The sequence below is a fragment of the Amphibalanus amphitrite genome, unplaced genomic scaffold (assembly GCF_019059575.1).
Source record: "Amphibalanus amphitrite isolate SeventyFive unplaced genomic scaffold, NRLGWU_Aamphi_draft 000466F_arrow, whole genome shotgun sequence".
Taxonomy (NCBI): domain Eukaryota; kingdom Metazoa; phylum Arthropoda; class Thecostraca; order Balanomorpha; family Balanidae; genus Amphibalanus; species Amphibalanus amphitrite.
This window is the reverse complement of record NW_024881960.1, coordinates 1-21,711: the sequence shown is the minus strand read 5'-3', so window position 1 is coordinate 21,711 and position 21,711 is coordinate 1. Positions and strand designations below refer to the sequence as shown.

At 55.0% G+C, this 21,711-nt stretch overlaps 1 protein-coding gene across 1 annotated transcript in view; it reads left to right on the top strand.

Moving 5' to 3' along the window:
* LOC122392040 (microtubule-associated serine/threonine-protein kinase 2-like) overlaps positions 1 to 21,448 on the top strand; it is a gene marked incomplete at its 3' end in the record, with an annotated part of 104,757 nt that extends 83,309 nt beyond the window's left edge. Inside the window, exons 6-19 of the mRNA XM_043386527.1 lie at positions 10,026 to 10,125; positions 11,263 to 11,329; positions 13,012 to 13,093; positions 13,479 to 13,657; positions 16,500 to 16,575; positions 17,332 to 17,451; positions 17,800 to 17,904; positions 18,104 to 18,335; positions 18,748 to 18,869; positions 19,329 to 19,559; positions 19,828 to 20,133; positions 20,477 to 20,642; positions 21,032 to 21,156; positions 21,346 to 21,448. Of these exons, the coding sequence (XP_043242462.1) occupies positions 10,026 to 10,125; positions 11,263 to 11,329; positions 13,012 to 13,093; positions 13,479 to 13,657; positions 16,500 to 16,575; positions 17,332 to 17,451; positions 17,800 to 17,904; positions 18,104 to 18,335; positions 18,748 to 18,869; positions 19,329 to 19,559; positions 19,828 to 20,133; positions 20,477 to 20,642; positions 21,032 to 21,156; positions 21,346 to 21,448 (2,014 nt within the window). The remainder of the gene's footprint in view (positions 1 to 10,025; positions 10,126 to 11,262; positions 11,330 to 13,011; positions 13,094 to 13,478; positions 13,658 to 16,499; positions 16,576 to 17,331; positions 17,452 to 17,799; positions 17,905 to 18,103; positions 18,336 to 18,747; positions 18,870 to 19,328; positions 19,560 to 19,827; positions 20,134 to 20,476; positions 20,643 to 21,031; positions 21,157 to 21,345) is intronic.
* Between the last annotated feature and the right edge of the window lie 263 nt (positions 21,449 to 21,711).

The window sequence follows — 21,711 nt, the reverse complement described above, 5'->3', positions numbered from 1 at the left end:
GCCGACTCGTGTCGTGTCAGCCGGTCAGCTAATTACCGACAGGACAGCTGGCGTCGACCCGGCACGCCGCGACAGCAGGCCGGCGGCTGCCCGCAGCTGCTGACAGCTGCTGATAGCTGCTGGCCGGCTACTGTCCAGCCGATCACAGCTCCTGGCCGGCTTCTGACCGGCGCGGCTGCTGCTGTCACGTTTTAGCCGCCTGTCCAATCTAGTGACCACAGATGGGAATTCTCTTGAAGTGCCCTTTCCACTTTGTTCAGCTACCGCTATTGCAACCAATCAAAAGGAGATTAAATTAATGTTCAACCGCAAAGTTGAAACAGGCTCAACCTTTGCCATTGATTTGTTCTAATTCGGGTCATTTACCACACCTGTGTGGTGAAGCCATTGGTAGCAGTCACGGCAGCGCGACTTGACATCATCAGAGAGCAGTGGAGTCTGGTCACGACTAGCTGGTAGGATGGGGTACTTCGCTCTCCCGACAGCCTTTGCCGTCTCGGCCGGCAGTCGTGCTGGATACGAGCGCACGACGAGGCCAGCAGGCGGCGCCAGATACGGAGAAAGCGGCTCTTTCTCGGCGGAGATTCGTGGCCGTTTTTCGTAGCTGCAGCATTGGAGGAGAGAGAGAGAGAGCTCAGAGCAGCCGCTCACCTCCCTATCTGACGGCTCAATGACGGCACGGCGCAGTGCAGTGAACCCTGCAGTGAACGGAGCTGTCGGCCTTCCTAGCAGTTCGGCTGGTCCTGTCACCTCACATGGCCACTGCTGTCACATGTCTCCCCCCCCCCCTGTACGGCAGCTGTCTGCCGATGGCCAGGGCTATAACCTGTCAGCCTGTCCTCGGTCGCTGTCACCTGTCAGCCCGTCTCCACTCCCCAGTCTGTCACCTAGCTGTGCCGGTTGAACCTGCCACCCTTCTGCGCAAGTTGGGGTTGTTATCTACCCACGTCCACCGCGGCTGAACCTGCCACGCTTCCGCTCCGGTCAGGACTGTCTACCGGACTGTCTGCCCACGTCTACCCACGGCTACCGGTTCTATTCGTGTAGGAGCGGTAGGAGTGTCCCCATAGCGGCACGGGCGGCCCTTCCGGTGGTCGGCGCCGACCCGTCTGTGTCGCAACGTGAGTCAGACCACGTAGCGCGTCGGCGTCCCGCCCCGACCTGGACTGTTACCTCTGGCGCTGAGTCACCACTTGACACGCGATGGTGTGCTCCGTCCACTCCGGTGTGGCGAGCGGGCTGCCGCGCCGCCACGCCGCCCTCACAGACCGTCATGCTGGGTTGGCCCGTCACGAAAACCCAAGCGGACCCGGGAAACGGCGTTGTGTGGTGTGGCTTACCTCTCTCCTCTCTCGCCATGCTACTTGTGTATCCATAATGCCCCGGTTACCGGGGCATTATGGATCCGGTACATCCCCGTCGCGTACCACAGTACCGCGGTACCGTGGGCGGTGGGCTGTCGCTGTGTGGCGCGCGGCTAGTCCAAGGCCAGGCCGCCGCGCCCGCCGCTGCCGCCCGCTGCTGGCTGCACCAGTCGCGCGGTGAAAGCGTGCGTGGACGGCGGGCGGGCGCGCCGCGCACCACCACAGTGTGTGTCAGTGTGTGAGAGAGTTTGACGTGTGGCGTCCACCGCGTCAACCTCCATGGATGGAGTGAACATGTTGGAGTCGCTGAAGGTCCGGCTTCAGGTGAGTGTTCTTCGCTAGTCCTCTACATCCGTTCTCCTTCAAGTCACGGTGGCGGTGAAGGTGGCGAATCCAATGGAAGGTGGTGGATGTTACCTTCCATCTCAGTCCACTGTTGACCCTAGTTTGTTGGAAAGAAGAGTGCATAATCTATCGTAAGATTGCATATGAGGTGCTCAGTTTTGTCATATATCTTTCCATGACCTCGAAAATCATCTGTAGGAGCAAAATTTGTCACCTGACCTTCCACGGTTTTCATCCGCGGAAATAACGGGTGCCTTTCCACCGCCGACGTGGATATCGGGTCCGCTGACCCTGGTCCGTCGGTCACGTTGACTTGGGTCCACCGAGTTTTTGACGTATTGACTAGGTTCATCTGATCGTTCGACGTAAGTCCATCAAGTCGTCAGGCCGGTGACCTGGGTCTATCAGGCCTGCGGCTCCCTTTTTCTCCTGGTTAAAATGCTCTAGCGGTTGTGGCAGCGACTGGCGCAGCCCCCAGCCTGTGGCCGAACTGGGCAGAGGTATTTCCGAGCGGCCGCTCCAGGGCCGCTCGGTGCGGAATTTTTCCCCGTTATGGCGTCGCTACCACTCCCAGGCCTCCGCTGGCTCACCCCAGCCCGATGTGGCTGATCCCTCCCTCCCTCTCCCCTCCCTCTCCCCTCCCTCTCCCCTCCCTCTGCCTTTGCTCCGTGGGGGTCCAACTGCACTGTCCGTCCCGTGGGACCGTGACGGACGAGCCGCCGTCACACGCCGTGACGAACCCATCACAGGAAGTGACGCCACGACCAGCACAGGACGTGACGGGACCATCAGGCCCGCTGTCCCGTGGGACCGGGACGAGGGAAGCCGTCGTTAGGGGCCGTAACGGGGACCGTGATGGCCACGTGGGTCGAGCGTGGTCGTCAGCTGATGGGTGCCGTGACGTCAGCTGATGAGTGCTGTGATGTCAGCTGATGTGTGCCGCTCTAGTCCTGAGGCTTAATCTGATGATGATAAGTGGCGTGGAGTTGGCTGGTGACAACCACTTAGGCGCTGTGTCATGTCTCCAAACTAACTCGCTAAACGCGTCCCATCTGCGTCCCTGACGTGGTCCGCAGTCCCTGCAGCACTCTACATCGAAACCCCGCGCTGGCTGCGGACGGCCAGAGAGACGGCACAGGTCACAGCGGGAGGGAGGTAGGGAGCAGAGAGCGGGAGGGAGAGAGCACCGCGCTGTGGCGTTCTAAGGCCATATTTGGGGCGGCGCCGGAGCTCGGAGGTCGGCTGCCGTGACCGGTGCCGAGGCCGGCCGGCCGGACGGCACCGGGTGGGGCCGGATGATGGAGCTGACCGTACCGGGCGGGTGGACTTATCGGGCAGCGATGACTCAGGTGACCCGGCTGACCGCGATTACATGGCCGGATTCACTAAACTGGTCATGTTGACTGAACTGACTGTGGTTGTTGACCGGGATGATGGTGCCGTCACAGCTGACTGGAATGACCCAGATGATCGCGATGACCACGATGACCGTTCCAAAGGAGATAATCGAGTTAACCAGCTGACAGGGCTCGTTGAGCTTATCGATATTGCTGAGATGACCGGACAACCCAACTGACCCAGCTGACTGAAATAACTCGTCAGATTTGGTATGGGCTGACCAAGTTAACCAGGTTGACGCAGAGTACCATAGCTGACCGGGTTGATTGCACTGAGTGTCAACAGTGCTGATCCAGCTGACTGAGCTGCCTTTGCTCAGGGCTAGCTGGGGTAGCCGGGTTGACTGCACTGAGTGCTGACCAAACCTCGGTCGAAGCCGATGTGGTCATCGTCCTCCGTCGTGCCAGGCCTGTTGATCTAAGAATTGACGCGTTACATCACTCGTCACTTAGCCACAGTCGTACCGAAGTGTCATCATAACTCGTCTGATGTAGACAGTTCGGGTTGCTGGGGTGACGTGTGTGCCAATGCCGGGTTCCAGATGGAGTCATTCTGCGCAACGAGTCTTGCCGTCACTGACCTTACTGATGGTAGTAACTGCACTGCGATCGAAGGCGCCAAATTTTCCGATATTAGACGAAGGGTTTGAAACTCCAGATGTGTCAGGTTCTCGCCTCCCAAGTTCACATTCCTCGTCTCCCATTCCCCTTCCCCCTGGGTTCGGTGTTCAGCCCCGCGTCCTGTTCCGTCCCCAGTGACTCTCCTGTTTCTCTCCCCAGCGAGATATCCAAATTCTGCACATGTCCGAACCCCAGCACAGCGGCGACGGCGGCCGTCCGCGGGACCTCGGCCGTCATAACAATTAGGATTCCGGTGTTACCCGCGGCTGGAATCCGGCAGGCTCCCCTGGGTGCTGGAACCCGAGCCTGGTGCAGAGTTTCAGACGGTCCCTTCAGCTCCCCCTCCCCTGCACACCCCAGGGTTTAGTATCGAAGGCGCGTCCCCTCCACCCTTCTAACACACATCCGTGTATACAGCGTGTACAAACCACAGCTTGGTGACCCGAATTCTGCCCAGGCCGGGCGGGTTTTGTCTGACGGCTGAGACGACATTTTCTGGCGGCCCTTCATCACGCCCATCCGTCATCTCTGCCGTCGATGGGTGCTAGCGCCGAACGATATTGTTTTCGACAGCGTGCTGCCTGGCGAAACGTCAGCTGTTCCTGGCAATATTTGGAGGTGTCGTCGGCTGTTTGGCCTATCACGTCCGTGCCGACGGGGCGACTTATCAGCATGTTAGCGTCGCACCGATGACTCAACGTGACCTGTCGTCTGGCTGTCTGGCTGTCGGTCGTCGGTAAATCGGCTCAGCGTGGGTGGAGAGGGGGCAGCCTGACATGATAGACACTGCAATGGATTGGGTGGTTACTGGTTAGATGGCTTGGGACGAGCGCCGTATGGTGCCGGAGTAGTGCCGTCTGGTGATCTCGCACTACCCTATGGTGCCACTGTGGAACTATTGATGGTGCTGCTGTGGAAAGCTGCCGTACCGTCTGGTGCCACTTAGCCATCTGTCGAACGTTCGACAGCTGCTCTTCCTATATGGAAATCGTGAACATTCTGGCGCTCATCTGGCGGTCCGTAGTCGGCAACTGTTGCAGTCCTATCGCGGGCAGCTGCTGCGATCCCATACCGTCCTTTCTTCTGCAGCTGCTGCGGGTCCCTCGACGGCAGCTGCTCGGCAGATTTGGTGAGCGCGGCAGTCCCCTCTTCTCGGCAGATTTGGTGAGCGCGGCGGCAGCCTCTCGGCAGATTTGGTGAGCAATTGTGGCAGCTTCTCGGCAGAATTGGTGAGCGCTGTGGCAGCCTCTCGGCAGATTTGGTGAGCGCTGTGGCAGCCTCTCGGCAGATTTGGTGAGCGCCGGCGGCTGCTCGGCAGGTTTAGGTGCCGGCAGCCTCTCGGCATATTTGGTGAGCGCTGCGGCAGCCTCTCGGCAGATTTGGTGAACGCTGCGGCAGCCTCTCGGCAGATTTGTTCAGCGCGCGGCCCTCATCTGCCGGAGAGATCGGCCGACCGCCGCTGACGTCAGCAGGCCGAGTGCTGACTGCTGACGCGGCAACTGGCCGCTCGCCGGATGTGCTGATTGCCCACATATTGAGCCAGCGTCGACACTAAGCCCGCGGATCAGCGTGGCCTTTGTCGGTTGGCGGGTTATATATGGACTATTCGGACACGTAACTATGTTGGGAAGCTGTGGTAGGGTGCCGATTGGCGGCCGGCTGTCACATCTCCCTGTATCTTCCCATCGTTTTCGTAGTCTGGCCCAGAGAGAACTGATGTCAGGGGCCATACGCCATACGGTCAGCATCGAATGAGTTTAACAGAAGATAAACTTTTCGTTGGCTGTTTACCTTATAAGCGTACTGTTTTGACTGCCGTTAAGTTGAAGCAGGCGACATGACATAAAAAAGTTCAAAATAATGTAGCGACGTAAGTTGTAATCGATCAGCGCTCACTGGCTTCTGAGTCTGCCGACTGAGCCATCAGCTCTCCGTATGTTCCCCTGACCGCTCCGCCCCCCCCCCCCCCGGTTGACCTTGGACCGGGCGACCTTCTCGGGCCGTCTGACCCGGTTCGCCGTGTTCCCGTGCGGTCGTCCCGCGCTCCGCTCGCTCACGCAGTCGGCTCGCTCTCCTGTGCGTGAGCCGCGCCTGATAGCGGGCTGCGCGCCGCCATTGTTTCACTGGAGGGCCGCCGACGCTCCTCCTTTGTGGCCGGTGACGCGCGTCCTCGCATACGGGCCGCCCTAATTCGTGGATGCGTCTGCCACATTCTAATAACCGCCGCTTTGTTTCGGGTGGCGCGTGCTTAGGTTGACAGGCAGAGATGGCGCCCTGCCTTTTGAACGTCACTGAATGTTAATAGCTGTCAAAGAGTTGGGTGGCGGGAAATGAACAGAGTGAAAGTAAATTTAGCTGTCGAAGAGCTCTTTTAATTTGTGGCATATTTTCCTCGCAAGTCACAAAACATTATTGTAGTCTCAAATCTGAACGCACTCATAGGTAGCCCTAGCGTGCCCTAACTATTAGACCAAACCTCGCAAACATTTTAGTTTTCCTCTCCATTGTGCGATATTGTTTGCGGCTTTGCGTAGCCGTACTGCAGAGGCGGGGCTTCCCAAGTCCCATGTGGCTGCAACAAAGTCACTTGTAATCGACGATGATCAGAAGAACGGTACTGCTGGACATCCCTGGATGAAAGTGTGGGCCTCCCCAGATGAACTGGGCGGGACACCCTACGTCATGGGCTACTTGGGGTTGGATGCGATGACTGACAGTGTCATCGTGACTGGGTCGTTATTACTGGCCAAGTGAGCCTACGGACTACCTGCCTGTTGGCGGGGCGTCATTCTGTCGGCATTCTGCCATTGTTTTGACCAGCAGTCGGGCACGGAGTGGAGTGCCGGTTGTTGCCTGCACGGAGAGGCTGTCATAATACGGCTCTGCGTCGCTGTCTCGGTAACCACTGGCACCTGGCTAGCCGGGGACCGCTGTGGCGCCGCTCCCGGCTCCTGGAAACCCAGGAAAAAGGTGCGCGCTGGCCTTCTGAGCCAGCGATCAGCTGACTAGCCGACTGCGGCGGCGGAGACCCGTTCTCAGCGTTCTCAGGGCTCGTTTACGGACAACGGTATCCGAGACAAAGCGACAAGGGCTGGCACGGCATGGGAGAGCGGGATTTTGGCCATGGAATATCGAGCTGAACCTAATGGGCTCGGGCGGAGTTTCGAAAATGGTCTACCAGGCTTTGAGGCTGATGAGGATTTCTTTTGCGAGATCACCACTGTGGTGATGGAATTTGAAATGGAAATGAACTCGCTGATGTGCGTATCCATTTTCAGCACGGCTTAAAATGGAGCCCGACGACCTGAATGTCCCCATAAATCGGGCCTGGGTGGCGGAATGAGGCGCCGCGGCGCGGAGGGCGCTGTTGAGAGCGGCGGACCGCGCTGGTGTGTCGGTCCCTGGACGGTCCACAGACCACTCTGGACCAGACGCAGTGCGGAGGGCGGATTGTGGAGCGCCGCCCTGGCCTTGGGCGGCGTGCGTCTCGGCGCGCGTGGTATGGCTGGGATGTGGAGTGGTCGCCGGTCCGAGGGACGACCACCGAGACGGACGAATGCCGAGCGGTCGAGATAGGTGGCCGCGTGACGTCGGTGGCCTGACGACGGCAGTCACGGTCAAGATTACCTTATTTCAAAGTAATGATAGGCAGCGGTCAATGCTGACCTTTGGCCAATCTGGTTCACCCTCTAATTCCCATGCATACCAGGTAATAGATTGATGAGCAAAGGACATCATGGCGATGAAATAAATATTTAACAAATCTTCTCTCACTAATTCTAGTCCGGAGCATCTAACCTGACCTGACCTGACCTGCTGGGAGGGGAGGGTGGTGGGTGGCCCGGTGGTGACGCGCCCGCCGCCGCCGCTCTGTCTCTAGGAAGGTATGGCCGCACCGGCGCCGTACGGGGCCGACGAGCCGCCGCCGGCGGTCGTGCTGCGGCGCAACATGGCCCGCTCAGTGAGCGACTCGGGCGGCCGTCGCCAGCGGCCTCTGTCGCTGCCGCTGGCCTCCATGCAGCTGCAGGTAGGTTTAGTGGTGCGCACCGCCGAGTCGACAGCTGCACCCTCCCTGCATCGCCGGAAACCGAGACCCAAACCATCGACCCAGCGCCACCCTCTAACTCAGCCCTAGTTCCGCTCACCCGTCTTGTGAGGTGTGATTTGTAGCTGAGTTTCTCGAGAAAGCACTTCCCCAGCCCCGAGAAAGTTTTTCATGCATTTTATGGTGTCTTGCACATTAGGGTCTTCATTCCAATTTGGGCTCACCCTTGTAACGATGCTTGTAAACAAGTCTCGCAAGAGACTTGTTTACTTGTTACGAAGCAGACCCGTCGTTTTCGTTGTCCAACTTAATTCTCCCTTCTAATGCCGCCCGAACAACCCTTTTTGTGCCGTAGCTCTTTCCCCCTCCCGCCTCATTTTCCCCGCCTGTCTGGCAACTGGACCGGCTAGAGCATAGGACACAGTATTGCACTCGGCGAAAGGCCCGTTCCATACCGTGCTGTGTTAGCCCGCGCTCGGCAACTGGCAGGTGCCGTGGGCTAGCCGCTCGCCCGGCGGCTGGCTGGCGCCGTGGGCTAGCCCTCGCCCGGCGGCTGGCGGCGTTGCACCACCGAATGGGCTGTGCGGTGGCGTTCCGTGCCGTTAAACCGCTGCGGCCGGCGGCTGTGACGAATGGCCTTGTTTTGATGCCGCGAGAGGAGAGATCTCTGGCCGAACGGCCCACCCCCGGGCCAGCTGGCAGCTGACGCAGCTGGCCCGGCCAGCGGTTTTGACATCGCTACTCCTCTGACTCGCGCGGACGGACTGACGCTGACTGACACACACATCGGTTGACACTGGCTGGCAGATACAGAAACTGACAGATCCCGATTGATGTGCTGATATGATGTGCTATTGTTCGAATTCGTTCTGTGTTGAGACACATTTTATGTCGTAATACGTTCGCATTACATGCATTGTTTTAGTGGATATGATCAGTGATCAGTCGTGATCTTTGATGGAAGTCGTCATATGTGGTTCCGCCGGGTGTCGTTCATGCCAGCGGTGGTCCTGTCTGTGTCAATCGTTTGTATCTACAGTGATGCTGTCTGACACATTTGTCAAACCGTGGTGCCGCCCTTGTCGTTCAGTGGATGTTATAGTTGTTCTCTGTGTGATGTGTCTAATACCTACCAGTAAAACGCCTTTTGGGCGGAGAACGAGCGAGCGAGATAGTGAGCCCTGCACGTGCGGAAGGGTGAGAGGGTACTTCCAACGGGCTTGTGCAAAGCGCCCTTCTAACCGGTCGCTAGCGGTGTGCCAAATTTGAACGCAATCGGCCTAGCCGTTCCTGAGATCTGGAAGCGGCATTCTGCACGTGCGCACGTGCAAACGGGGTCCAAAATGACTTTTGCACGGCACTCTACTAACCGGTCCCCAACCGTGTACCAAATTTGAGCGCAATCGGCCCAGCCGTTCTCGAGATCTGGAAACGCCCCCTGCACGTGCGCACGTGCAGTAGCACCCTAACCGCAACACATGGGAATGCATTGCCTGGTGGGTGCCTACCTGTATGCCAAGTTTCAGCGAAATCGCCCCAGTAATTACCGAGTTATTGAAATGGGAGCAAATTTGGCACCTCTTCTTTTTGCATTTTGCACGTGCAGTAGGGGTCACTCACATAGATCAAGGGTATCCGACCTTTGGTAGAAGGGATGAAGCTACCCTATAAAATTACCGCAAGACAATCGCCCAAGCGGCTGCTGAGATATGAGCCTCTCAAAATCACTACTTTTTCAGAACAGCTTGAACACCCTTGACTTTTCACGTGGCACGTGCCACGACAGTCACTGAGATGTATCAAAAGTAGTCAATTACGGGGTAGAAGGGATGGGGTTACCCAGCAAAAAAGACCGCAGGCCAATCGGTCCAGCGGTTGCTGAGATATAAGCCTCTCAAAAGCGTTACAGGCCGGGCCGGGCCGGGCCGGGCCGCTCATACTGAGATTTTTCCGTTATATTGAAAAGACTTCGCTTCGCTCGCTGCGCTCGCTCGCTCGTAATAATGCTGTTTTATTATTTGTCAGTCTCTGCGTCGTATACATATCTGAATGGATGCCGTCTAATGTAGGTACCCCGTCTGCATCATTCGTGATATTCTGTCAGGCGCTGCACTGTCTCGTCTGCATCAATGAGCGGCCGTCTCCTAATGTGCCCCGTCTCGGCCAGTCGTTCTGGCTGTCGATCTGTCACTGTGCGTTTCTCTGCTTCAATGAGCGGCTGCCGTCTGATGTTCCCCCTTTGGTCTTTCGCAGAAGGAGCTGAACATCAGTAAGCGCTCGTCGCGGGCCCACCGCCGCTCGGTTATCGTCACATCGTCACCGACACTGCCGAGATGTCACTCACCAATGCCAGGTAAGCATCGAATAGGGACGTATACCAAAGGCGAATTGTGATTAAGCATATTTTTAACGTTTTATGGCGACATAATTACTATTTTCTTCCTTCCCGGCCCCATGAAACTTTGTCTTCTCAAAGTTCATGATACGAAATAAATTCTTAGGTATTTTCTGTCTCCTCATATCTCTCCGTCACCCACTTCCACCCCCCCCCCCATCCTCCATTCCTCTCTCCCGTTCACCACCGATATCCCGCCGTGTTGTCATTCGGTCAACACCGCCCCGGAAAGTGGCCTCGGGTCGTGTTTGGTGTCAGATCTCTGATGATAGCTCCCCTCACACTCTCCCCACCCGCGCTGTTTGTTTGGGGATTGGGATAACGGTGGGAGAGAGCGGGACAACAATCGGAGCAGATGGCCGCGCCCGTGACGCCGCGATGTGCGCACATAGAGCGATTATAGCGGAGTATGACGCCAGATTATGCTCACCGACCGTTACCGCCTACTCGCATACTGGAATATGACAGCGGGATATACCCATCGTCAGCAAAGTCACTGGAATATGACGCTCGGATATACCCGCAGCAGTGGGTATCAGGAACGTTTAACAGCCTGGAAGAGTCAGCGCAGGCTGCCTTTCTACCAAAATCATTTTCCATAATTGCAAGCAAAAGCATTGCTCCGAAGCAGCATCCTCTTGTCATCCAATGTACTTTGTGACCTGGCTCTGTTCAGTGGTCAGCCCAACCCTCCCCGGCTCGGTTGCGTGGCCCTGACGTGGAAATAACGAGAGCGGATGTATCGCTCGCCGGTTGAGCCAGATAGCGGCCATCGATCCATCCATGACGACATAGCCATTTGGCCGGAACGACGCATCTCCAATCACGTGTCGCCCCGCCACGCCCCCGCCCCCGCCCACGGCTGTGACGTCAGCGGCCGTCGGCGCCAGCCGTGTGACGCCACGGTCCTTCATTGGGTGTGGGTGTGTGTGGGAGATGCACGTGTAAGTGCGAGCTGGTGGGTGGGCGTACGTGCGCGTGTGCGCGTGAAGGGTGTGCGTACGCGCGTGAGCGAGTGTCTATCGCTGTCTTCCCCTTTCAGTCCGTCTGTCTATCTGTGAAAGTCACTGACGGTCTGGCACATCGTGTTCACAGGCAGTCCCGTCGACAGCCCCAAGAATATGTCACCGAACCAGCACTTCGCGTTTGCCGCCGTGAAACGGTAAGTGCTCTGTGCCTAGTGTTACTGATATTGTGCAATCGCCCTGGCTGGACGGGTATCATGGGGCTCAGTCCTCTGTCAGGTCTATGACGAACGCGCTGAGTAGCTTTGATATCATCCGGTATAGTCGGGCGCCAGTAAACTCGCTCGCAGTCATCGCTAGCACCTAACTGGTTCCTAACTAGCGAAAAGGTCTCTTACTTTAGCTAGATCGCGTGAGCCTTTCCATCCGCCATAGTATGGCTGTCTTTTCCGGACCGCATTGGTCCAGTTCAGTCCGCTCTAGTCCGGTACGGACCAGTCCAGTCCGGTCCAGTCCTGTCCGGTTCAGTCTTGTCCGGTCCCGGACTCTCGTTATAAAACAGGCATACATAGACGGTCGGATAGTCTGGCATCAAGGCTCTATCCTCCACTAAAGCTGACCTATTAGCCTTCAGATATGTAATATATTTGCTTTGCTGAGTGATGAGAGCACTAGCAATAGGCATTAAGTTTGCACTCAGAATGCTGACAAGTGAATTAAGAGACTTGCCCCATATAAGGGACTTCCATTGGCTGAGTGATGGTAAATGCTCTTAGCGTAGTCTGCGCGTGTAGACGTATGTTTTCCATCATGCAGGCATGTAAATGGTACCAGTATAACGCCTTTTGGGGCGACTAACGGAGCGAGCGAGAGGGTGGGCCTTGCACGTGCGAAATTGCGAGGGGGTACCTCCAACTGACTTGTGCACGGCACCCTACTAACTGGTCTCTAGCGATGTGCCAAATTTGGGCACAATCGGCCCAGCCGTTCTCGAGATCTGGAAGCGGCACCCTGCACGTGCGCACGTGCAAAATGGTTCCCAACTGACTTGTGCACGGCACCCTACTAACCGGTCCCTAACTGTGTACCAAATTTGAGCGCAATCGGTCGAGCCGTTCTCGAGATTTGGAAACGACCCCTGCACGTGCGCACGTGCAGCAGCACCCCAACTCTGGCACATGGATGTGCATTGCCTAGTGGGTGCCTACCTACATGCCAACTTTCAGCGCAATCGGCCAAGTAGTTACCGAGATATTGCAACAATTACAAAAGTGACACCTCTTCGTTTTGCACGTGGCACGTGCATAAGGGGTTACCCACATGCATCGGGAATAGTCCAATACTTGGTAGAAGGAATGAAGCTACCCTACAAAAATTACCGCATGTAAATCGGTCAAGTGGTTGCTGAGATATAAGCCTCGCAAAAGCGTGACCACGGCCGGCCGGCCGCTCATACTCAGAAATTTCCGTTAATCTAAGGAAAGACTACGCTCGCTTCGCTCGCTCCGTAACTAAGCTATTTGATCTGACCGGTGGACGTCATGTGCTCTGGTAGGATGTTAGACGCTAGTGGTCAGAGTCTCAATCTATCCGGCGACCCGTGTGTGCTCCCCAAGGTCTCCTGTGTGAGCTCCCCTCTCTGACTGATGGCCCGTATGTGTTCTGACAGGACGGTGGACGGGCGGCGCTGGCCGGGTGCCGATGTGTGCTCCCCAGTGACGAGCGATCTGTGTGTGCTCGCTGTTCTGACCGGTGTTCGGTATGTTTTCTGACAGGACGGTGGACGGGCGGTGCTGGTCGGTGGCCGGTGTGTGCTCCCCAGTGACGAGCGATCTGTGTGTGCTCCCCTCTGACTGGTGTTCGGTATGTTTTCTGACAGGACGGTGGACGGGCGACGCTGGTCGGTGGCCTCCCTACCGTCGTCCGGGTACGGCACCACTCCCGGCAGCTCCAACGTCTCGGTGAGTTCGGCACGGCCGCAGAAACCACTCCTCGGGACCCCTTACACCTTACCGCAGTCCCATACGATGACTGACACCATCTCACAGTCCTTGACGGCCACTGTGAGTCCTGTCACCAGCTCACCTTCACACCGACCACAGTCACCACACCACCGCGCATTCGCAAACAGTCACTAATGTTACCCGAAATTACCCCACGGCAACTGATTCGACAGGGTCATTGACTGTAAACTCACCCAGTTTGGCCATCCGCTGACGCCGCCCTGTTCCCACGGAGTACGCCCCGTTTCTGCGTGCTCTGTGTTGTCCGCTGTGAGCGCAGCCAGTGAGTACGTTGTGATTACCTATTACTGACGGCTGCGTGTACTCCCCTGCGCCCCGGCAGTCTCAGTGCTCCTCCCAGGAGCGGCTGCACCAACTGCACTGCTGTGCCCAGCCTCCCCCTCCGCCGGCGCCGGTCACCGGAGACCTGGCGCGTCACTTTTCGTCCAACGAGTCCAACCCCAGCCTGGAGGAGGAGGGCCGCTCGTCGCCGCTGGTCCGGCCTCGCTCCCGGTCTCTTAGGTGAGTGTCGCCCTCTCCTCCTTGACACCTTGGTAGCTTAGTCAGGGTCCATGACTAGACCCTAGTCATGGATCCGGGACTCAATTAGTCTCGTGGTATGCTCTAGCAGCAATGGAGTGCTGTCTAATTTCGCCCCTGTCGGTGTGAGACCGTCCGGTGCCGACGGTGTATACCGCCACTCACCGCTCCTCCCCGGCCGTCCACAGCCTGGCCTGGCTCTGCGTTGCCACTCTCGAGTAAGCCTCGTCTCCACTATCGGCCGCTGTGCATTGCTTTGTCTATGACTGACTGGATGCCTGCTCTGTTGCTGTGCTGGCTTGCCCCCTTCCGCTCTACAACGCCGCGCCTGTGATCCCATTTTCCTGACTGGCATTTCCTTTCCTTTCCTGGCTTGCTGTCAGACAAGTGTATGCGGAATGAGCACCTACCATCCCAACTGGCCTCTGTCTAGTTTGAGAGAAATGGATGCGGATCTTGTTTATAAACCACTACGAGCAAATCATTCGATTTATTCCATTCCATTTCTTCCTGTCTGGTGAGGTAATGGAAATATGATATGTCGACTGGAATGGAAATCCCGCGAGCATTATATCTTATTTTGATGAGCATGTTGAACTCTGCGACGTTGATGGATGCCTACTCAGATAGGACTGCGATCGAGAGTATTTGGCTGAGCTTGGCAAAAAAAAAAAAAAAACACTGGTAGTGGCTCCGAATGTGTCGTATTGCTACGATTCCAGGATAGGGTGGGTCGGTCACTAATCGACATAACGGCTAAAACTGACTGGCGTGGAATGTGGATGCTGAAGGGCCAGTGGAATTTCATGTAGTGAAAGCTACACTGGTCGGTTAGCAGATGAGCCAGTACCGGGCTTTAGTATCGCATCATCACAGGGTATAATGTATCAGACAGGATATATGGCGTGTTCAGACTTACGAAGTCCGTGGGAAGCATGCTTATCATTTTTATAAGGAAGAAGGCTTCAGCGAAGTCTGGGATAGAGTGGGTTTATCGGTTCCAGTGAAGATAATGCAATGAGAAGCGCTTGCGTCATATGCCCTGGGTTTTATGATATTGTGTATTCGGACAGTGTTTATTTTACGGCTGGTACAGTGTTTTGTTCGCATCTGTTGCGTATGATATAAATTTATTGTTTGGACGGTGTACTTTGTTCTTTGAAAGAACTTGTCTATGGAGGATATGGTTCCAGTCACGGGGGTCAACGCGCTGTTGTCTGGTGGACGTCCCCTGTTATCGACTGCGTCTCTTTCCTTCCGCCCTGCTGTCCCCACTCGGTTCTAAAGTTCAGTCCGATGAATTGCTTCCCGGTGTTTTCACTGTTCACTGTGAGCGGTTCCGGCAGTAGGGATGGCTGGGTGCAGGGTAGCCGTGTGGGTGCACTGAGCACCACAGCGGGTTCCTCTTAACCAGCGGTGGACGGTCAGACGGAACTGGGGCGGAATTCGAGGCTGAAATGTCCCACTGAAAAGACCAAACCTGACCTGTTTGAACGTACAGAGTCGCAGACCAGACCAGACCAGACCAGACCGATTATCTGTCTTATCGTACAGACCAGAGCAGGCAGGCCTTCTGTTTCGTAGTGCTCTAGAGACCAGACTGACTTGTCTACCGTATACATCCGCCTTGACTCTCTTTCGACTGTCACTCCGTTTCACTGTACTGGCCTGGCTAAACCGACCCTTTGTCCTTCTATGTCGGACCTAACCAGCCGTCTACCCCACTGTAAAACTAAAGACCAAACCCGCTTGGTCCCGGCTGTCTCCGGAAGGGTGTTTCGCCAAGCAGTTACGAGCTGGCCTGATGCCGAGTTTAACGACTTTCTCCACCTCTGACGGCCTAAGCCGGCCGGTCCCTGTGAAATGTTTGACGAGTTGGTCGTCTATTACTGCGCCCAGTTTTATCGCACACTCGCTGAAATGTTGTCCGGGCAGTGGAAATGTGGTGTCGCAGAAACTTTTCGACGTGTTCGTAACTTTCATGGATGTTATCACAGTTTCGGTGATGTGTCATGCATTTGTTATATTTTGTTTGACTGTTAGGAGTGCTGCTTAATAGCGTAGTTTAAATGTAAATGCATACTTGTATATGTTTTACTGCTACATTGTTGCATACTTGTATAATAGTCTTTGGAAACATTTTTAGATTGTAGTAGAAATGGAAGTACTTCAAGTTGTAGCCTCAATAGAAGTGCATTGATTGATAAACCCCACCACAAAACTACCTATTCGTTCAATATACCCTTCGATGTAATTACCCCTTCGTTTGATGTAACCTGAAAGGTATAATTACTCACAAAGTCTTCTCTTGACGGCAGCTGTTTTAGTTCGACTGTTCAGTGTCTGCGCTAACTTGGAGGCGATCGTGTAACGTAGCTGATCAGAGCACCGGCACCAGCCGGTGCCGTAGGAAGATGCGTATTCTCTTCTTGTTAGTACGCAATATTTCAAACGATTACTGAGCATGGACGTTAAAAGAGAAATAGTCTTGAGCTTTTTTCGCTATTGACATGAACAAGTTTTCATATAACGTTAAAATGTATTCAGCCTTCTATCCGCTTTAGTTTGTATCACCCTAAGCCTCGGCCTGTTTGAGTCTGCCTCGCGTGTAACGCCGCCTGTATTTGTGTTTATTTGGCTTGTAACGTATGAGCCAGCTGCTCCCAGTCATTTCCAACCCATAGAGATTCCTGGGAGCGTGCCCCGTTATCTGACGTGTCCCGACTGTTTCGCGGTGTTTCAGGCAGTGTGTCTTCGGGCAGGGACCCCGGACTTGTGTACTTCTGCCTTCTTCTAACCTTCGCCTCCCCGTCTGTTGTTTCAGTTCACCCATGCGCACGCCTCTGATTGACAATGACGTGGTGATCATGAACACACTCTACAAGGAGCGCTTCCCCAAGGTAAGACGAGCCGCGGTGGTAGCGAGGCTGACCTGGGTGTGATACTGGGTCTGGGTCCGACCAAAAGTCTGATATTGGGTCTGTGTCTGACATGAGATCTGATAATGGGCCTGGATTTGTTTTAGGTCAGATATTGCCGCAGGTCTGATACTGGGTCTGGGTCTGTCTTTGATCTGAGTTCCTTAGTTATGATTCCGGGTCCGTCATGGGTTTAATTTCTGCCCTCATTGGTCATATCACGATGCTGCCAAAGCTATAGCTGCGACCTTCATTCCATCCACTGGCCTCTGCCGAGCCAACCCAGGCGCCAGCGGGTCGCAGTTCAGGCTAATGACGTCATAGCTCAGCGAGCCGTCGGAGCCAGCTGCTGACGATCCGTCCGCCCCGAAATTGATGACGTCACTCGCAGCGCTGATGCGGAAAACCATTCTGCCAGCTGCAAGGGACAAACGATTCATCACCGCTAGCGAGGCTGATTGTGTTCCTGTGCTGGTTATTTATAGCTGCTTTACCCTATCGGGAGACTTTTCCTTTGACCTTTGATATAGATTTATTCCTTAGCTTCGCCTCTGCGTGGCAAGTCCCTTTCTGAGTTATGCAGAACATTATGTGTCCTGCCAAGCTTCGTTATTTTTAGATCTAACTTAACCAGACCTGGTTTGACCTTACCTGACGCGACTTTGTTAGGCATTATACGCCGCCACCTAGCGTGCTTTGCTCTGCCCTGCTCTGACCTCTGACCTTTCGTGCCCCCAGGCGACGCAGCAGATGGAGGACCGTCTTCAGAAGCTAATTGAGGAGAACGAGGTGACTGATTTGGAGACGGAAGACTCGTCACCCTCGGCGGTGGCCATCCTCCGCTTCGTGCGGCATCAGGTACGTGCTGGCCCGCTGGCTCTCATGGTCATGGCTGATAGCGCTGGCCCATCGCTCTGTTCCTGTGGCCCACGGGCAGACACTGGGCTAACGCAGTCTGGTATTGCTTCGAACGATGGAAAGCGAGACGCAAGATACGGATCATCAGGGTAGCTCGGATGAGGATGTGAAAGCCGATGAACATCACTTGCGATGATATCCGTAAAATTATGGAGTTTCTGGTCTTCTGGTGCATTGTGGTTCGAACCATGCTAACTTACAACAGTTTGAGGCCACTTTGGATAGCAGTTGTGTCCTGTCCGAGTGAAGTGCATTTGCGTGTTGGCTGACATCTGTGTGCTTTGCCAGGTGATGGAAATGGTTCGCGACTGTCTGAGCAAGTCTCAGGAGCGGTGTATCACAAGTCGCTACTTTTACGACCTCTCAGAGAACCTGGAGAAGTTGCTCAATGAGGTAAGTGTTGAGCGATGAGCCTTGAGAGCTTATGTGTGTTATGGAACTGCCACTTCCTAGGGAACCCCCTGCATTGTGTCTTTGTACCAATTGATGAGTTGTACAACCACTGAACGGTATTTTTCTACAATGCGTATCAGTAGAGTATTCCCCGTACCGACCATAGGCCACGCACTGACCGACCCTCCTCGCCCCTCAGACCCGGGAGAAGTCAGCCGAGGCGGCCCGCCGGGTGAGCTCTCTGGTCCGTCGCCTCCTTCTCATCATCTCTCGGCCGGCGCGGCTACTCGAGTGTCTGGAGTTCGACCCGGAGGAGTTCTACCACCTTCTGGAGCGGGCCGAGGGACAGGCGCGCTCCTGTCAGGGTATCACTACCGATATACCGCAGTACATCGTCAGCAAACTGGGCCTGAAGCGCGACCCGCTGGCAGGTGAGGACGGAGAGACCATGGTGGACAGTAACTGTGACCATGGTCACAGTTATCTTGGACAGGGCAGACACTCCTTGGGTTGGAGAATCAGAGGTGAACGGTGAACAGAGGGTGCTGGTACGGTAGAACCTTAATTAGACATTTCCCTTAGTGCCTGCCAAAGTTCCTATGTTTCCATGTTGACACCGTCTTACCGTCCTATGTTTCTATGTTGACACCATTTTACAAGCGGCTTGCGAAACAGTCGCGTGCTGGCCATTTGTAACCCATTTTCTCTATGTGACGAGCCGGCTTGTTAAGGGTCCCATAAGTGCCGCCACTCCGTCTATTGATTTTCTTCCAGCTGTACAATACCTTAGAAGCGATGCCGTGTCGCACTGAGGCTTACGTTGGCATCTCTCCCATGTTTCAGAGCTGACCGAAGACTTAGTACAAATGGAGGAGGAGGCGTCGGCGTCCGCTCCGCCGCAGGCCTCCACTCCTAAGAAGGCCGACGGAGAGGACGCCAAACCGATGCGGAGGACTGTGCACAAGGTGGGTTGAACTGCTGGTCACTGCCGAGCCGGCTGCTGGCTTGTCAGCTACCTCTCTATCGACTAGGCTGGTGTTGATTGGTACTGTAGGAGCTAGTTTTCTCAGCGCTCCCGGGATTGTGCCCCAGGGACACCAACTCCGTTCCGCCTGATGGTGTGTCTGGGATGTGATCCCAGGGGAACCCGCTCCAGCTGACCTTGTGTCTATTGTCTGTTGCTCTGGAACGACCTGTCTGTATGTCTGTGTGTCTGTGGTGGGCGTCCCTGGTGTGGAAGTCGTCCCCGTCTGATCGTGTATATGTGGTGTACTCTCCTGGGACCTGAGCCTGTCTGACTTTATGTATTGTATACGCCCTTTAGATGATTCGTCTATCTGTGTTTGTGTGTGTGTGTGTTTTTTTTTTTTTTAGTCGCTTTCCCTGACACAGCACCCCACCGACAACCAATTTCGCTCCACCAGGTGGCCAGCGAGGACGACTACGAGCGTGTAAAGCTGATCTCGAACGGCGCGTATGGCGCCGTCTACCTAGTACGGCAGCGCGGTACGCGACAGCGCTTCGCCCTGAAGCGGATCAGCAAGCAGAACGTGGTGCTGCGGAACCAGATGGAGCAGGTGCTGGCCGAGCGAGACATCATGAGCTTCACCGACAACCCCTTCGTCGTCAGCATGTACTGCAGCTTTGAGACCAAGGTGAGTGCCTGGGAGAGCGAAGTCCCGCCGGATGGACTTCGGGATTAAATACAGTGTAATATTCTCTCTCAGGTGCAGGCTATTTCAACACAATTACTTATTCAAATAAATTTTACATACATATTATGCCTACGTATTGTCGCGGAAGCGCAATTTTATTTTAAAGCTTCCTTCCAGTATAATGGAATGAATATAAGTGCGATTTCACATTGCTCGCCTGTGGCACGGAGCTGCACTGCTATTGCGTTCTCCTTCCGTCCGTTTCCAGCGGCACCTGTGTATGGTAATGGAGTACGTTGAGGGCGGCGACTGCGCCTGCCTGCTGAAAAACATCGGTATCTTGCCCGCCGACATGGCGCGACTCTACTTCGCCGAAACTGTGCTGGCTGTCGAATACCTCCACAGCTTTGGCATCGTACACCGTGATCTAAAGCCGGATAATTTACTCATTACCAGCATGGGACACATCAAGCTGACCGACTTTGGGCTCAGCAAGATGGGCCTCATGTCACTGGCCACGAATTTGTACGAGGGGTATATCGACAAAGAGACGAAGCAGTTCTCGGATAAACAGGTAAGCCAAGCAGCCGTCCAGTGCTTGCCGTAATGGTTCTCCATATTCTAACGTAGCTAGAGACGTTATGGGCCTGCCCTCAGCTGTTCTAAATGTGGGTCCATTTTGACTTACTCGCTTATCGTCGTGACTGGCGTGGTCATCAACCTTCTTTTGAAACATACCATGTGAATTGTGATGTAGCTGGTTCATCGCGAGACAAACCAGCTATGTAGCTCATCGGCCATATCTCATCGGCCATGTAGGTTAGCCGATGAGATATAGCCATGGGTCATGACAAGTGAGATGTGACGTTTGACCTGTATTGTGACCGTGACTTTGACCTGACCTCTGTGACCTCCAGGTGTTTGGCACGCCCGAGTATATCGCGCCGGAGGTGATCCTACGGCAGGGATACGGCAAGCCGGTCGACTGGTGGAGCATGGGTATCATCCTGTACGAGTTCCTGGTCGGATGCGTGCCCTTCTTTGGCGACACACCCGAGGAGCTGTTCGCGCACACCGTCAATGGTGAGTGACCGAGGGGGCTGTGAGGAAAGCCTAGTCAGTCCGTATGACTGATTCTAGGCTAGTGAGGTTATACCAGTCATCCAGTCGTGGGGACTGCTGACTGCCGCTGTTCTTTCCTTCTCTTCATGTCTATTGAATAGTGCCATACAGATCGTCGCCATTCTCCGGGTCATCTCGTCGTTTTTGTTACCGGTACATTTTATTTTGATCAGTTCGACCTCGTCTCAGACGCATTATGGTGATGTGGTAGATGACTGTATGCATATGAGAATAATGTAAGTGCTAGCTTAGCCTGATTGACTCACTGTCCTCAATCGAACAGTCTCGCTTCGCACAACCGCTGTAGGTGTTCGGCGGATGGTCTTCCACGGAGCTCGTTTCCGTTTCAGATGACATTGAGTGGCCGAGCGACGAGGAGTTCCAGGTGCTTCCCGAGGCCCGTGACCTGATCTCCCAGCTGTTACAGCAGACCCCTCTGGAAAGACTGGGGACAGGCGGTGCCCAGGAGGTCAAGGTGAGTCCTGGGTGGGCCACACTGCGAGTGCCACGGCTTTGTCAACGTCTGCGTTTCTTATTGAACCCAAGCGTATAAATGAATGAATCTGTTACATAAACCGTCCCGGCTAAGTATAATGGTGAATTTGTGGACTTTGTAGTTAAATAGGTTTGTAAGTGCTAATGGTACGTGTGATGTTGCCTGCAGGACCACGCGTTCTTCCTGAACCTGGACTGGACGAACCTGCTGCGCCAGAAGGTCGAGTTTGTACCGCAGCTGGAGGACGACGAAGATACCAGCTACTTCGACAGTGAGTCATATTGTCTATACTCTGTTCCGTTTCAAGTTTGCAGCCGAAGTACCTGCTGAAAGCAGTGCGTGGTTTCTGTATATACAGTTCTTACATTTTAAGACGCTACTTCCTGAGCGGAGGAGCGATCTGCCGAAGAAACTCCGACCGCAAGCTTGATATGGAACAGACTATAGCCTCGCCCTGTTCGAAACCACGCTATAACACTCAGGTCCGCTCAACACTCTCGGCTGTTTGCCTACACCGGCTGAGAGGGTAGCTTC